The 18166-nt window shown below is 32.8% G+C and overlaps 1 protein-coding gene and 2 pseudogenes across 1 annotated transcript; 2 read left to right on the plus strand and 1 right to left on the minus strand.

The window, feature by feature from the left end:
- Positions 1 to 2111: 2111 nt before the first annotated feature.
- On the plus strand, positions 2112 to 2840 carry LOC120116277 (agamous-like MADS-box protein AGL80). The gene has a single exon (XM_039136804.1). It carries the CDS (start codon positions 2112 to 2114, stop codon positions 2838 to 2840), a length of 729 nt encoding a protein of 242 aa, XP_038992735.1.
- Positions 2841 to 10393: 7553 nt separating this feature from the next.
- Positions 10394 to 11163, plus strand: LOC120116278 (annotated as a pseudogene).
- An 842-nt stretch (positions 11164 to 12005) lies between these two features.
- Positions 12006 to 17196, minus strand: LOC120116266 (annotated as a pseudogene).
- Positions 17197 to 18166: the final 970 nt, after the last annotated feature.

The following is an 18166-nucleotide window of genomic DNA, read 5'->3' on the forward strand; positions in this document are numbered from 1 at the left end:
TTGTTATAAATGTCAATTTTTAATAAAATAGATGTCAATTTATATTAATTTGTTATTAATTACCAAAAGTATTAATACAATATATATATATATATATATATATATATATATAAAGGCTATGTAGATCTTAATGTTATTCAAAAAGCTTACCAACATATTGGGCACTAAATATACTATTTTATAAAATTATATGTTTTATTTCATAAAGTTTAGCTACTATGCTAGTTAATTACAATTTAACTTAACAACAAGTATGGACGGAGAATTTTATATCAAAATGGGGGTGGGCTTTTAAAATTTTAGGAAGTGAAAATATATTTTCAATAAAAAATAAATAGAAAAATATAAAATAAATAATAATTTTAAATTTTTAAGAGGGGCGACTGCCCCCACCTACCTCCCCCTCGATCCACTCCTACTTATAGTTAAACCAAGATATTGTCTATATCTACATAAACTCAAAATATTAAACGCCAAAATAAATACCGTATATATTCAGTGGTAGCGTGTATAACCCTAGCGTCTTTTCTTCTCTCCCCTATAACCGCCGCTTCTTTTCTTTTCATGTGGTTTCACATGCGACGACACCAACCTTATTACTGGTCGCCGATCGGTTGTATTCTTTGTTTCTCATTTACTTTTTTATATGCATATTTACATTTTTGTGTTTTTTCTTAGTTTCTAATAATTTTGTCTTTATAACATATTTTTTTTGTCTTTATGACACGTTTTCTCCTGCCTTCACGGCTTCGATTGTTTGACCCTTTTTAGGGTTGTATTTGATGTATTCTCAACTGATAAGATGGCGCGTATTTGTTATCCCGTTTATCTTTCATGATTTGGACCATCGGATTAGACTTGGATATGTGGTTTGCGTCCAAAGATAATTTTCTGACGACGTTAGATTCTGATTTGTGGTTGTCGGTGGTTTTTCAATAGTTTAATCCCCTGTTGTGATTCGTTTGTCGATGTAGTCAGGTTTGTTCGTATCTGTCATTAAATTGAGTTTCTTGGATGGGTTTTAACTTTTTTCTTCTATGGTCCTTGAATGATCTCGAGTAGCTAGCTTATTACATCAACGATTATACGAAAATATTCTGATTATCTTTCATTTGTTCGTATCTGACGACACACTATTCTGATATGTGGTTGTCGGTGGTCTTTCAGTAGTTTAATCCCCCTTTGTAGTTCGCTTGCCAATGCAATTAGATTTGTTCATATATGTCATTTAATCGTGTTTCTTGGATGAGTTTTAATTTTTCCTTCTATGTTCTAAATGTGTTTAATTTTCAAATTTTATTATAATTTTAAATATTTTCTATTTTCAATAAAATTAACAACTCCATTTGCATAAAAAAATATAGCATAAATTCACGTGCATACATTTACCCAAAAATAATGCTAATTAATGCCAGCCAACAATCATGCATTTAATTATCCAAAAAAATTATAAAATTATCCAAAAAAAAAACAATCATGCATTTATTCTTACACAATCATTGTTATATACCATTACCAAAAATATAGTATTAAATTACTATTAATATGAATTAAATATACAGCTATAATATATAACATTATTATTTGATATTATTATATGATTGCTATATATATATACTGATATAATTTTATGGCCAAATTAACCATATATTTATATGAAACTTTAATTACTAAAAAAAATTTAAACAATTCATTTAATTGAATTCTTCTCTGTATGGCATTTACAACTTTAATATATGTATATATATACACTAAAACGTTTATTAAGATTTATTGCCTTATATAATACATTATGTTTTCTGTCATTACCAAATATATTATACAATTCATATAAATAAATAAATTTATTTCTTATTACCAAAAATATAGTATTAAATGATACCAATTTAAGTGAATATATTATGTAACAATTATTACTCTGATTCATAAATAACTAATTTGAGCAGATTTTCATGTTCATGCATTTCTTCACAAAGTGGATTTGAATACTCCATAATCTTTTAATGATAAGAACAAATTCCTTCAGGTCTATAAATAGCACAAATTAGCTGTTTGGGTAAGAAATACATAAGATAGAAAAAAAGGCTAAGAATCCCTTTGATTTGCGAGCCATGACCAGAAAGAAAGTGAATCTTGTTTATATTACCGACGATGCAACAAGGAAAGCTTCCTACAAGAAAAGAAAAAAGGGTTTAATGAAGAAAGTGAGTGAACTGAGTACACTGTGTGGGGTCGATGCTTGTGCTATTATGTATAGCCCTTATGAGCCTCAACCCGAGGTTTGGCCATCCCCCATGGGAGTCCAACAAGTGCTGGCCAAGTTCAGGCAGATCCCCGAGATGGAACAAAGTAAGAAGAAGGTGAACCAAGAGAGTTTCCTTATCCAAAGGATCACCAAAGCCAATGAACAACTCAAGAAACAGTGTAGGATCAATCGGGAAAAGGAGATGACCCATCTCATGTTCCAAAACCTCATGGGCAATGCCAGCATCGAAGGTTTAAATATGATGGACTTGAATGATCTCGGGTGGTTGATCGATCAGAAGCTGAAGGAGATCGAAAAGAGGATTGATACACTTAGCCAAACATCCCATGATCCCCAAGGTTCATCCTCATCCGTGGCTGCAACACCATCGATGATGTCCGAAGCAATGCCGAGGACAAGTCTCGGGGACAGCGTGCAAACGGAGGCGAACAACATGTATTCGATGGAGGGTCAACACTGGACTATGGAGCTGATGAATAATAATCCACAAAGTTATGTGGGATTTGGTGACGATGAAATGGTGTTCCCATTTGGGGATAACATTAATGTCAACAATAATGCATTTTTCGCATGAATGATCTGTTTGGTTCTACCATGGCGAGGTCTAAGGTGATGGTGTCTGCAGGTCTTTATCACAATAACTCCCCCTAGTTGAAGTCTTTTAGTATTTACAGTTTGAATTTTGCTTATGTATTTTCTTGGTTGCCTGTGGTCTGTCTTAGTTGGCTTTCATCTGTTGTGTTGTGTACCCGTACTTTTGAATTTAGTTTTCTTTCTGGGGCTCCTGTCATGGGCACTCTGGTGTAATGTTTATCTTTTATTTTAATAAAGGGGACATAAAAAAATTGGATTAATAGTTTCTCATACCTCTAAACTTTTCTAAAAAAATCAAGAGGACCCTCGAACTATTTTTTGTGCTTAATGTGATCTTTAAACTAAAAAAATATGATCATTTGACCAACGAATTTTGTTATTGATCTTTACAATATTAACGTGACAGTTTACGGTGCTATATGATACTTCACAGTAATTGATGATAGATAAAATAAATTGATTTTTTTTGTCGAGTTTGTGTGTTAAATTGGTTTGTTTTTTAAAGTTCAAAGGCTTATTTAATTATTTTAAAATAAAATTATTTTAAATTTAAAATATCAAAATATTCAAAAAAAATAAAATATTAAAAATAAAAATTAATTATTAAACTAATTTTTTGAATAAAAGATAAGGGCAAAGTCATTACATTAGCGTCTTACACGAAGGTGAAGGTAAGGAGGGTCATGTGTGTCTCTGTAGAGAGGAGCCTGAATTTGGGGCGGAAAGGAGTTGAATAAAATCGGAGAGCCGTCTGGATGAGCATCCAATTTTACAATGAAATCAGTTGTCGTATTCATTTCGCGATAAAAAAATTTGAATTCAATAAACCAAGCTTTGTTGAAACCGGAGCTAGAGCATTTTCCGTGGATGGAGGGGAGAGCAAATGAAAAGCTTCAGTGCTGTCTGTTTGTATAACGAGTCGTTCGAATCCATCGCGGCATACAATTTTAAGTCCTTCGAGGATACCCTAGAGCTCTGCTTCAAAACAGAAGGTATCCGATGTTCCTGAAAAAAAGCTAACAAGCAATCGCCTGTAGAGTTGCGGAAGAGACCTCCGACGGAGCCTTGTCCTGTGGGTTGAGAGAGAGCACCATATGTGTTCAGACAAAGCCACCCATCTTTAAGTGGAAACCGTTGGGTTTGTATAGAGCCTTGAATGGTAGGTTTTTCTGGTTGCACAACCGAACCAGCGTAATACATGGTCCATGATATGCTTGTGTGCAGCAGCGCCGTGATGTCGGCTGTGAGTCCTTGGAAGACATGAGTGTTTCGTCTTTTTCATTATTGTCAAATCAAGGAAGCAAAAAAAGTATTCCATGTGCCATTGGTCTCGCTACATGTGAAATGAGCTTGTATGTTTTGTAGGAGCCAAGATTCAAGAGGGAGTTCGAAGGAGTTTAGGCCATATCTTGTTACTAACACACTCCAAAGGTGTCGAACGGAGGGGGAATCGCGGAGAATTTATAAAAGAGTTTCATTTGGTTTGTGGCAAATCGGACAAGATGAGTCAATCCCAATGTTCCTTGCTCATCGAACTTGATTTGTGAGAAGTTTGTCTTGGACTGCTAGCCACAGGAATTCACGGATACACAGGAATATTTTGCTTCCAAATTACAAGCCATCGATTATCTTTGCTGCCCCAATTTATCTTTTCAAGGGAGGCATAGCTTCACTAGAAGCACGACTTCACTAGATAGCGAAGGAAGGTTGTGTGTTTCCCAAGAGAATATGGAATAAAACACCTACAGATATATTCATTTAATACATATCCAATTCACGTTAATTCTCATTTAATCATATATTACGGTTATGATCGCGTTTATCGCGATTAGAAATATAACCAGCACCATTACGATAATTACGGGTATCACGATCATACAATAATGATTTCGGACGACAAAGCTATCACTATATAATAAACTCTATTAAGTAACGGACCATTATTTAAATCCTGGCATGTCCACTACTCAACCACCTACCCTTATGAGACAACATAATGAGGGCTCGAGGCCCACGCAAAACCAACTCCCACGTATAAATTTCCAAGGAAGGCAACAGCGAGTATAAGAAGAAACATTCCCCTCAATTACTTCCTTTACTCATTTTTCCCAGCAGCTCTTCGCAGCACCCTTTGGTGTGAACCATCATAGAAAACAATAGACCCAATAGCTCTTTACATCCCAACAACAGTGTGAATCAGCATAGGAACCATCCTAAACCATAGTTTTCTACAAGTTGTTAGTATGAATCAAAGGAGATTTAATGACGAAGATGTTTGTAATCCAAGCCTCGATTCACAAATAGAGTATACGTCAACCACAAATAGATGCAAAGGCGGAGGAAGTGGCAACAATGACGTACAAGAGTAAGAATGAAAGATTTTCAAGGGATTTCAGGTACCCGAGTATTTCTTGCACTGTAGAAATATCGATTTGTTTTTGTAAATTTTTACTTTGCGGTTAGGATCCATTTATACCTAGCTTAGTATTTTTTGTTTTATACTTTTTTTAAGATCGTTGGATGAGAAGAAATCAAATGTCAATATTAATTTATTATTTTTTCATTGAATATATTATCATTTTCTATTATTAATCTCAGTATTTGTTTTGCTTCATCTAACGACTATAAAAAATATATATATATAAAACTAATTAGATCATAGTCCTTTATTTTATTTTTCGTTCGTTATCACCTTCAGGTGATACTTGTGATTATGGTAAAAGAGTTTGTTCTCTAGTTAATGTTAGCTTGGATTTGCTAGTGATGATTACGAGGATCAAGTTTTGTATTGTTTGATATGGTCTTCAATTTAAAAGTTTTAAAACTTGTAATGAGATGATGCTATAAATGGAATGTTAGATTTTTATTTTTTTGCTTATATAGATAGGATTTAAGAATTTAAGATATTGAACATTTAATTGGTTGATATAGTTATTTCCATTTTTCATTCCAAATGTTATAATTTTCCTTTGGGTTGATACTAGATGTGAGTGTATTTGTGTATAGTTCAAGCTAGTGCTGTAAATGAGACGAGATAGATCGTGAGTTACTCGAGATCGACTCGGTCAAGGCTCGATAAATACTCGGATCGAATGGACTCGACTCGAACTCGATCTCGACTCGAATTCTTAACGAGCCGAAACGAGCTACTTGATACTCGACTCGAAAAGCTCGTGAGTAGCTCGAAAATATAATATATTATGATTTTATTTTTTTAAAAATAAATTATTAATAATATTAACATTTATGTGTTGATTTTTTTAAAAAAAAATACAATAAGACTTTCATGTATTTAAGGCTCAGGTTCGAGTTTGAGGATTCAATCTTGTTAAGTTTAAGAATTTTTTTCTTTATTTCGAGTATTTTCGAGCTGCTCACGAGCTTCAGTTCAAGATTTCGAGTTCGAGTCTCGCGAGTTTTCGAGTCGAGTCGAGTTTCATTTCAGAGTTTTCGAGTCGAGTCGAGCTCAGCAATACTCGAACTCGACTCGACTCGTTTACACCCCTAGTTCAAGCACATAATGACTTGGGAAATAAGCAATATCTTGGCCAAATCAGGAACGATCTAGCTCTATGTTGCGCCTCCCAGATCATGGCACTTATCTGGGAGTAGTTTGGTTGAGGTGAGGCTAGTTTTTCTGTCACTGTTCGAGAATCCCCTTCTAAGATTATTCAATTGAAGCCCAAATTAGCCGCCAATTGAAGTGCATGCCCCGCCGCCACTGCCTCTCCTGCAAAGGCTAACAAGATTCTTGAGGTTTGTCTTTTGCATGCCCCTATTTCATAGCCTTCATTATTCTTGATTATGACACCTGAGCAGCTCTTATTCTCGGTGATTTTATCCAAATATCAATCATATAGGTAATAATTATCTGTTAGGAATCATTTTTTCTAATATTACCGATTTAACAATCTAACAAGGCATAAATCACCATCCACGTCTTTAAGGGGTTTTGTTCGAGCTGACGACACATAAGAGAAGATATAGATCGTCATCCGCACCTTAACTGAACCTCTAACATATACGAAAGGCGCGGATCATAAAGCGCACCTTTCATAAGTTCATATCACCCTCAAAACATTTTAAAAAATATGCTTTAAAAAAATTTTAAAAATAAAACTATAGGAACTAACATTATAATTTAATACATATTAGTTCCATGAGTTGTAGAGATTAATTGGTTAGCTTATATAGGCATATTGGAGTGTTTAGGTTATGTGTCTTGACAATGTGAGATAAAAGTTAAAATGTGTATTTATTGACAATGTGTTTAGGTTATGTTTCATGAGTTACCTTTGATCGTTTTCATTACATTTTTATTTCAATTATATACATATAAATGTAATAAGAAATTGATAAATTATTATTTGTTTAATTTAAATTACCTTATATCAACCCAAAAAATAAAAGTGAAAAAATAATTTATTAATTACTTAGTATTAGATCATGTTACAACTATATCATCAATGCACATTGTGATATATATATCTTATATGCATTTTGATTTCGATAAATAGAGAGGAGTTAATTAAGAGCTTTAAAAGTGAGCATGAATCAATTTATTTCAATTGTTAAAAAAATCATTATTATTCTTAAAAATTACGAGTTTAAACACCAACGACTATAAAGATGATTGAGTATTCATTGTTAACCTCGTAATAATGCATGCATACTTCTGTTGAATGTAATAATGAAATATTAGTAAGCAAAAAGACAAACAAATATCCAAGTTAGAGGACAATGATGATAAATATAATAATCAGATTTGTTTATTATTTTTTTGCTAATATCAAAAGGGTTTATTTTCCAATGATAAGAAAATAGAAAATTTGATTGATTTGTCTTCTCTTATTCCCCACATAAATCTACATATATTATATAATCTTTTGGAAAGGAAAATAATAATAACATAAAAGGATTAGGATTGGCTAAATGACATCCACAAACAGTTTGTTATGAGTGATGTAATACGATTTATTCTTATTTTTTAAACTAAGTATCAAGATTCGAACTTATAGATAAAACAATCTATACATCTTTGATTACTCAATCACCTAATAAATTTCGTCATCGTCATATTCTTTTTTATATAATATATGAACCAGATTAAGCATTACCACTAATGGTAATTACTATTTACCAAATTCATTATATGCAACTAATCATACGGGGGAACATTAATCGAAGAAGACGATGGTATATATCTTATAACAATACTTAATGGCACCCATATAAAAAATATATACAAAACCTACTTTTAATTGAGTAAAAAATAAAATTATACTTATCATAGTTTTATTTATTAACATATAAAAAATATTTAATCTTAATTAATATAAACCTTAATAATAAATATTAATCTAATGCAATCTAACAATAGTGTATAAGTAGATTCATTAGATATTGAGATAAAAAAAATTAAGGAATACATCTTTTAACTTTTATCCCACATTGTTAAGAAACATAATCTAAACACTCTAATATGCCTATATAAGCTAATCCCATTAAATTCTTCAACTCATGGAACTAATATGTATTAAATTACGACGTTAGTTCCTATAGTTTTAATTTTTTAATTTTTTTGAAGCATATTTTTTTAAAATATTTTGAGGGATGATGTGGACCTATGAAAGGCGCACTTCATGATCCACACTTTTCGTATATGTCAGAGGTACTTAAGGCGACAAAATCCCGTGAAGGCACAAATAGTGATCTACGTCTTGTCAAAAAGAATACTAGATTGGTAATATTAGAAGAAATGATACCTGAAAGATAATTATTACCTGTATATGTGATATTTTGGTAAAATCGCCCTTATTCTCTGTCTGTTTAAAACAAGCATTATAGTTTACCTTGACTGTGTTCGGGGGAGGTGGAGGCCATTTTGTTTCAATGCTTTGTCGTGGTTGTAGGAGTTTGTTGTTGGCCGCCGCATACTCTTGACACTGACCGCGCACCAAGGTAACTACTTCTTCACTACTTGTTACCATACCTTCATGGAACCTTGTGTTTCGAGCGTACCATAATGCCTAAATACAAACTAATATCTCAGCATGTTTTTCACTCGAGGTATTGTCCAGGATCCAACTTAACCACTCTCTGAAGCTCCACTACATGCTTCGCCAAGGCCATAGGTAATGTAGCTTCTGCCAAACTGCTTGAGCAAGAAAACATTCTAAAAATATTAAATTAATAGTTAAACCAATTATGCATATATTTTCGTATATACATTTTCTAAAAATACAATAGTAGTTAGTACCAGCATGACTAAACATATATAGATATAACACTAAACAATCATGCATTTATTCTTACATAATCAGTTTTTTGTGATAAAATTACATATTCATTGTCATATTTGTCATTACAAAAAATATAGCATTAAATTACTATCAATATGAATTAACATATATAGCTATAACATTATTATTTGATATTATATGATTCCTATAAATATAAAATGATATAATTTTATGACTAAATTAATTATATATCTATATGAAACTTTAATTACTAAGAAAATCTAATCAACCGATTTAATTAAAATGATATATTAATATATTTATATGAATCATATAATATATTTGGTAATGATAGCATACAAAATGTGTGTCTATATAAGACAATAAATCTCGATAACTATTTTAATATATATATATATATATATATATATATATATATATATATATGAAACTTTAATTAATCAAAAAAGAAATAAGTCTAATCAACTCATTTAATTGAATTCCTATATAACATTTACAACTTTGATATATTGTGATATCTTAAATATAATGATATATTTGGTAATTACAGAAAATATAATTACTGTGTTTATATATATATATATATATATAATGAATGTTGATAACCGTTTTAGTATATATATACATAGTAAAATTGTTATTAAGATTCATTGTCTTATATCTACATACACGCATTATGTCTTTTATTATTACCAAATATATTATATTATTCATATAAAGACATTAATATATTATTATATATAAGATATAACGATATATCAAAGTTGTAAATGTCATATAGAGAATTCAATTAAAGAGTTTGTTAAACTTAGTTTTTCTTTTCTTTTTTAAATTGAAGTTTCTTATAAATCTATGATTAATTTAGTGTATATATATACACACTAAAATGATTATCAAGATTATGCTTTATATATACACATATTATGTTTGTTGTCATTATCAAATATATTATATGATTCATATAAATACATTAATAAATCTTTTTATGATAACAAATCATGCATCCATTCTTTTTACGACAATATATATTTCTTATTACTAAAACACAGTATTAAATTATATCAATTTAAGTGAATATACATGTAACAATTATTACAATTCGTAAATAATTAATTTGAGTCCATAGATTTATTCACAAGAAAAAATGGATTTGAACACTCCATAATTCCTTCAAGTCTATCAATAGCATAAATTAGTTGTTTGGTTAAGAAATACATAAGAAACAAACAAACAAAAAAGCTCAGAATCCAATCCCTTTGATTTCCAAACCATGAGGAGAAAGAACGTGGAGCTTGTCTATATTACCAATGACGCAATAAGGAAATCTTCCTACAGGAAAAGGAAAAAGGGTTTAATGAAGAGAGTGAGTGAACTCAGTACCCTCTGTGGGGTTGAGGTTTGTGCTATTATGTGCAGCCCTTATGAGTCTCAACCCGAGGTTTGGCCATCCCCCATGAGAGTTCAACAAGTGCTCTCCAAGTTCAGGCAGATCCCCGAGATGGAACAAAGCAAGAAGAAGAAGGTGAACCAAGAGAGTTTCCTTATCCAAAGGATCACAAAGCCAGTGAACAACTCACGAAACAGTGCAAGATCAATCGGGAAAAGGAGTTGACCCACGTCATGTTCCAAAACCTCATGGGCAATGCCAGCATCGAAGGCTTAAACATGATGGACTTGAATGATCTCGGGTGGTTGATGTATCAGAACCTGAAGGAGATCGAAAAGAGGATTGATACACTTAGCCAAACATCCTATGATCCCCAAGGTTCATACTCATCCGTGGCTGGAACACCATCGACGATGTCCGAAGCAATGCCGAGGACAAGTCTCGGGGACAGCGTGCAAACGGAGGCGAACAACATGTATTCGATGCAGGGTCAACATTGGACCATGGAACTGATGAATAATAATCCACAAAGTCATGTGGGATTTGGTGGATATGAAATGGTATCCCCATTTGGGGATAACATTAACGTCAACAATAATGCATTTTTCGCACGAATTATCTGTTTGGTTCTATCATGGCGAGGTCTAAGGTGATGGTGTTTGCTGGTCTATATCACAATAACTCCCCCCTAGAATAAAGTTTCTTAGGATTCAAACATTATGAATCACATCGGTCGAGTCATTCTCTTAAGTTGAAGTCTTTTATCATTTACAGTTTGAATTTTGCTTATGTCTTGTCTTGGTTGCCTGTGGCCTGTCTTAATGCATTAAGGGCTGTTAACGACAAATGACTGATTCGTTATAAATCGATAACATTAGTGATCAATTTGTTACTTTTAAAACTTAGTGTAGTAAGCTATAAATCGATAACATTAGTTAATTTATTGCTTTTAAAACTTAGTGAAGTAATCGAACACTTAAACATTAATGATCATTTAAGTAGTTTACTCGGTTATAAAACCCTTCATGTTTAACAAGACGAGATTATGAAGGAGCTTATGGTCATTCCATCAAAATTTTAATAACATGTTGAGAATTTATTATCATTATCATGGACAAGTGGGGAACAAACAAACTTTAATGATGATCTCAGGAACTGAATCATAAACTTTGAGACTAATATGAAATTACGAAATTGTGATTAAAGAATTTCAAAGACGAGTATTAAATATTGAATGCCAACTGTACTAACATAGTTCATCAATCCAAAAAGTGTGTTCTACCGGAAAGCCCCATCAAGACTTCATTTTAAAGGGTAGTTCAGTTTCGTTGTCAAAGATCATATTTTTGTAGAGAGAAGTTGAAGCATTCTTAAATATTAAGTTCCTACAAAACCATAGACTTACCATCTTAAAAGATGATCTGGAACCCAAACATCTGCAAATCCTTCCTCTTAGTTCAGCTGAAGTCATTAGCAGACATGGACATAAAGAGCTAATTGTCAGCTTGTCACTTCCACTTATTATCCAAACCAATACGAAATACAGCCTCAGTTTGAAGGAACCAGAGTATATAAATTTAGAATCTCTATAGCTCTCATGGTACTGGTCAAAAGAAGCAAATCTTTAGAATTTGGCCAGCTACCTAATTATGGGTATCAATAAATTCTGACTATGAGGAGTGCATAAGCAAAACAAGAGAAGGATTGCTCCATGAGACAGGGCTTGCTCCATGCAAAAATACCTCATTTTCCACATCTTTTACCCATTGACAAACCCGGTTGCAAATCTTTATGGCTCGGTCCTGCACACATTGTTAAAAAAAAACCTAAAACTTTAAAGATTCTTGTACAGAGAGGTATTCACTGTTCATATGTACTTGAGCAAACCTTGTCTGCAAGGGGATCAAATGCTGCATAGAGTTCAAAATCCTGTGTGACCCAGCACAGTAAAACTGGCACATAAAACTGATCACATTAATTCTATGAAGGCTGTAAAATAAAAACTATGTAATAATAACTTGTGATAAGCAACTGCAGTCAATTAATCAGTGATCACTAAGAAGGTGAATTAATGCGAGAAAGAACCAGCAAATCAAAAAAGTTTTCAGATATCCAGTTATACGTTAGATGTCAGCCAAATTAATATGTGTGTGTGAGAGAGAGAGAGAAAGAGAGAGAGAGTTACCATAGTTTTCATCTCTTCTAAACTGAGTTTTATGAGGCCCACTTCCGTTACCATGCATGGAAGCATACAACCTTAGGTAAGCTCTATACAATCTGGATTGGAAAAAAACCACGAAGATATAGTACAATGACTCAACATTATATAAGTAAAAATTGAAACAGAAAAAGTTTAATAGTTTTACCTTTTCTGTTTCTGGTAATTGTTCAGCGGTAGTGAGAACTCCGATGACACGTATTGATTCAGATATGAACTCCGATAAATGAAATGCCAAAGTCCAGCAGGACCACCAATGCCAATAAATGGTTCCCTAGGCCTCTCAGGGAATCTGTTTGAAGTATTTGCTGGCCTAGATGAGTCGATGGTCCAGATCGAGGCAAGGGGGAATCAACCAAATCCTCAACTCGTATCCCACCATCTAGCATTGACCTCTGAACTTCACCTAGAACATTGGACTTCAAGAGGACCGTTTCTATGCGTATCCTATAAAAGTTCAGTCAAATATCTCAACTGTTAACAGGAACAAAACATTTTATATTTATATACAGAAGGCATACAGACGATTAAATCTGGCTATATTTTCATCTTGTCAGATGGACATAAGTCAGCCCCAAGATATACAGCCAATTTCCCTAGAAAGTAGGAAGGTTGTACCCCAAGTTCACTAATTTCATGATCAAACAAAGAAAGTATAGTTTACCTGCAATCTTTAAGATGATAGAAGGCATCTGAACTAGTAGTAAGCAACATCACGTATGTATTGTCCTGCCACGAGAAAGTAGAATTGTTATCACAGCATTGTATGTAGAAGTTGAATAAAATTAACATATTGCAAACCGAGTGTCACTCACATCAAGAAAATACACGTAACCATGTAAAAATGCCAAAGGATTATATCTTGGCAAGCAAATTGGTGAGAATGCTTCGGATGTCCTGCACAAAGCATGAAGATATCATACGTACAAAACAATAAAAAGTGCTAGCAAGCATGTTAATTGCTTATAGTATGCAACAAGTTTCCGAACAGGAATTCCAATATATAGTCAATTGCCCATGAGGAATACCATTCAGATAAGATGCCAAAAGAATCAATATTAACGATCCACACTACCCTACTATGGATGAATATCTAAAATGGTTTTGGAACAGCGTAATGATAGTCCATGTGCTTCTGAGGGCATGTGCATTCAGGTTCTCAGGAGTTGACCAATAAAAGGAGACAAAATACCTGTTAATGTTTACACCACTTACCTAAATGACTCTGATGACATCACAAAGTTTGAAAGTAGCAATATATCATCAGGATGAAGAGAGGCTTTTTGCGCGCCAACAAGACTGATAACCTGAAATTGACCTTGAGGTCACTAAAATGCTCTAAACAGTAAAATACAACTTATGAAATATAAACAGAAAGAAAGAAGAGAAAAAACCATGCTGAGCTTATTTTCAGAGAAAATGAAGGGTGAAAAAAAAGACTAAGGGTTTTACCTTGTGTTTACACATTAGTATTGCAAATAATACCCCTGAATCAGCAACATCTTGCAATATAGCATCAGCAGCCTGCCTTGTAGAATAAGAAAGGGGAAGGCAGGTGTACGCATGAAGAAATGTAGCTGGGTTCCTGAGAAAATAAAGAAAGAAAAAGTTTAGAAGGTACCATTCAGGTAACCTATAAAGGAAACGAAAGTAAAAAAATCTGTAGACACAAATACATATTATCCTTGCTCTGAATGCAACCAATATTTTCAACCAGTGATAAAATTGGACAAATTTTTAAACAACCAGAACTACTAATCATTCAATTGACTCGGGGTCTATTTGGATAGGACAGACTAAAAGTAGCAGCGGTGGTGATTGGAGTTGTGGCGAAAAGATATGTTTAGATAGCAAAACAACTGTAACAATTAGGCGATAATGAAAATTAAGCGTCCATTATGTTATGTATTTATTTTATTATTTTCATTATTTATTACTTATTATACAATTATAGAAAATTTAATTAAATTATATATAATTTGATAAGTAAACAAACAAAATAAAAGATAAAAATGGAATAATTACTGAAGTATATAGTTTAGAAACTTTTAGCTAAAAAATCAAAGGAAAACTGCAACCATGAAAGAATTTTCACTGGACCCATGAGGGTCCAATCCCCAACTGAAGATCCAACATGGTGAAGGCCCAATCACGTGCACCAATATAATCCAAATGCGGCCTTAAAATAGGTCAGATGAGGTTTGCTTACAAGGTTTGAGCGGGAAATCAAAATGAGGAGGTTAGCAAGGTGAGGTGGGTGCAGAAAGGAGAGTTCCAATATTATTATATGCAGGAAAAAAATCCAGGTGCAGAAAGGAGAGTTCCAATATTATTATATGCAGGAAAAAAATCCAAAGAAACGCACCAACCGAAGGAGTGAATGAGGGAAGAGAAAACAACATCTGTTCCTCCAAGCAAATGTGTCATGTCAAACTTAGGATTCTTCTCGAAGCACCTATTTATGGACTTTGTTAATATAAGTATCATCTGCATCCATTCCATAACCAATTAACAATGACTGAGAAGTGCTTTTTTTATGAATGTCATTAGCAAATAATTTAAAGGTGACCAAATAAAATAATGAGTGACAAGAACGCAAGCCTTGAATAGGTATTGGCAACCAAATTCATCCGTCCGGAACTAGATATTTGGGATATTGTAAGAACTACCTGACCATAAATAAGTTCTAACTGTCCTTTTAATGATTCAAAGGGCTCCTCTGTGCTGCTGATGCAAACTAAATAAATCGGCCCCTTTACGATAAAGACCGCCTGAAAGAAAAAAAGTACATCATAATATATTTTATTCAATTGATCATAAAACAAGGCATGACTTTAAAGCTTAAAAGTAGGCCAATGCTTAGGCACTCTGTACCAAAAGAACAAGAGACAATGATAGTTTTGATGAAGGTGTGCTTTCTCAATCAGGTTAATAGCCACTTTTCATGTAAATGTGTTAATTTGTAATTAAGATTCAACATTCTGCCATAACTTCATTCATTTTTCTTCCCAAAAACAGTATGTAGACAGTAAAATATCTTTCTGAATATAACAATAATTATTTTTGAGGCTTAAAGTTAAACCACAAGGAAACTATAAAGAAAATAATAAGATTAAGTGAAATAGAAATTAAATTGCTGCCTCACACTGTTGTTCTTCTATATTATTTGACATGTGAAAGGAACTACGAAAGGTGCACTTAAGACTTTGCCAACTAAATCACTTAGACAGTAGAATGAATGCAAGTAATCTGATAACAAATGATTTAAAAGCTAAAAAGCATAAATCTCATGTGCAGAAATAGGTATTTTAGAAATACATTACCTGATGTTTTCCAGCATTCACCAATTTGACACGATCACCCCTGAGAATCAATGAATGAAATGTTAAAATTACTTCAAAAGGTTGATACAGAAAAGGAGAGAGTAGCTCAAAATTTGCATTTGATTAAGAAAAAGAATCATTACTAAAAACTAAGTAAGCTAGATCCAGCCAAGTACCCATTCTCCATGAAGGAAATAATGGCTTGTAGTGTCGCTGAAAAACCAGCTAACTTGTGTTCGTCTCCATATCTAGAAGTCAAGTATACAAAAGAAATTGAAATGGGATTTATAATCAAGTAACCGCTAGTATTTGGGCATACCACGCACCTTAAAATAATGACATTTTCAGGAACTATTAACAAACCTGGAATATATTGGTTTACCAGAGTTGCTCAAGATGAAGAAATGTTTCTTCCTCTTTCTCCACGATATAGAAGCATCATCCTGTGGATTACTTATAAATCAAACATGATCTAGTGTAACAACACTTTAAAATAGCATTCCTTTCTTTCTTTCTTTTTCAAATGAGTGCTGCCAATGGAAGGCAAACAATAAAATCGTTAATGGTTGACAGCTTCATATATGTTTTCAATTCTAAAATTCAGGTTATAAATATGAAATACAACGATTGGTAAATTTGGATAAGAAGCTGAACCAAAAGAATTTCTCATATTAACAAGGGGGAATGATGAAATGGCTTACCTCGTCGACACGGTGTTTACCGGGAACCCCAGAGGAGGCCTGAGAATCTGAGATTCCTTCAAGGGAACCCTCTTTCCTCACTTCCTGAATCTCATTATCGTCAGTCTCACTCTCCGCATCCATCTTCGACGCGCTGGTGGCGCTGATGCTCCCTCTCTCACCTTCATATCCGTTACTGCTTGGACTCGAAAGCGCTTCGCCGGCAACCATTTCCTGATCCTCCGCTCGTAATTGATCGTCTTCTTCGTCGTCGGTGTTTCTCTTTTGATTCAACGATCCATTGGTGAACCCATAGCCATTTCCTTGATCACTGGGTCCCGATTCGATCGGTTCAGTCAGTGTCAACGAATCAAACCGTTCGTTCAGCACTTTGGGATCCGAATTAGGGTTTAGTTCGGTGGAGTCATCCCCAGAAGAAGAACAAGAGATGGAATCGTGGACATTTTAATTTCCACGCTAAAAGGAAATCAAATCAAATTAAGTACAAGCACCTGCACACAAGTTGTTGCCTTGTGCGGTCTTTTGTTGGATGGTTTATCACAGCTCTTCTCTGCTTTGCATGCTTATCGTTTTGTCAAGTGTTTTTAATCAATACGTTCAATTTACAATCTTTATGCACATCCATGCATATCAAATTTTATCTTTAAAATTTCGGGTTTTAACCTCATCAACATAAAGATTATAAACATTTAATATAAACATAAAGATTATAAACAATCAATTGGTCTAATGGGTATGAGGTATTAGATCTATTAAAGAATGTCACTGGTTCAAATTCTGACATTTGTAAATGGAGCAAATTAGGGTTGGAGGATTGTTATATCGCCTCTGCAGTACCCGAATTAGATTAATCGTTCAATATAATACCAATAATTAATTCACGAAAAATATATAAAAACAATTACAATTTTTTTTAACATATATAACATTATACTTATCTCATATTAATTAAAAATAAATAAGTGCCTAAATTGTCAGTTTTAATATTTTTAATACTTAAACTTACAATTTTTTAAAATTATACATAATGTTTAGTTTTTGTTTCATTTTAGTACCTCTCCATTAAAAATTTAATGCGTTTAGTACCTAAATTATAGTTTTAGTCTGATTTAATACTTAAACTTTTAATTTTTTTTAAATTTATACCTAACGTTTAATTTTTTGTATCATTTTATTACCTCCCTATTAAAAATTTAACGCGTTTAGTACCTAAAATATTAGTTTTGGTCCATTTCAATACATAAATCTTCAATTTAAGTATGATAAAAATGAAACAAAAATTAAACTTTAAATATGATTTTTTTAAAAAAATGAAAATTTTTGTACTAAAACTACTAATTTAGATATTAAACACGTAATTTACCTGAAAAAGTTACAATCTTTATTTATCAAAATATCAAAGCAATACATGTAA

This window comes from Hibiscus syriacus, unplaced genomic scaffold, assembly GCF_006381635.1.
Source record: "Hibiscus syriacus cultivar Baekdansim isolate YM2019G1 unplaced genomic scaffold, ASM638163v2 tig00110290_pilon, whole genome shotgun sequence".
In the NCBI taxonomy this organism is placed as follows: Eukaryota; Viridiplantae; Streptophyta; class Magnoliopsida; order Malvales; family Malvaceae; genus Hibiscus; species Hibiscus syriacus.

Coding starts and splice junctions, on each gene's coding strand:
- LOC120116277 (XM_039136804.1), top strand. CDS start 2,112: ATGACCAGAAAGAAAGTGAATCTTGTTTATATTACCGACGATGCAACA.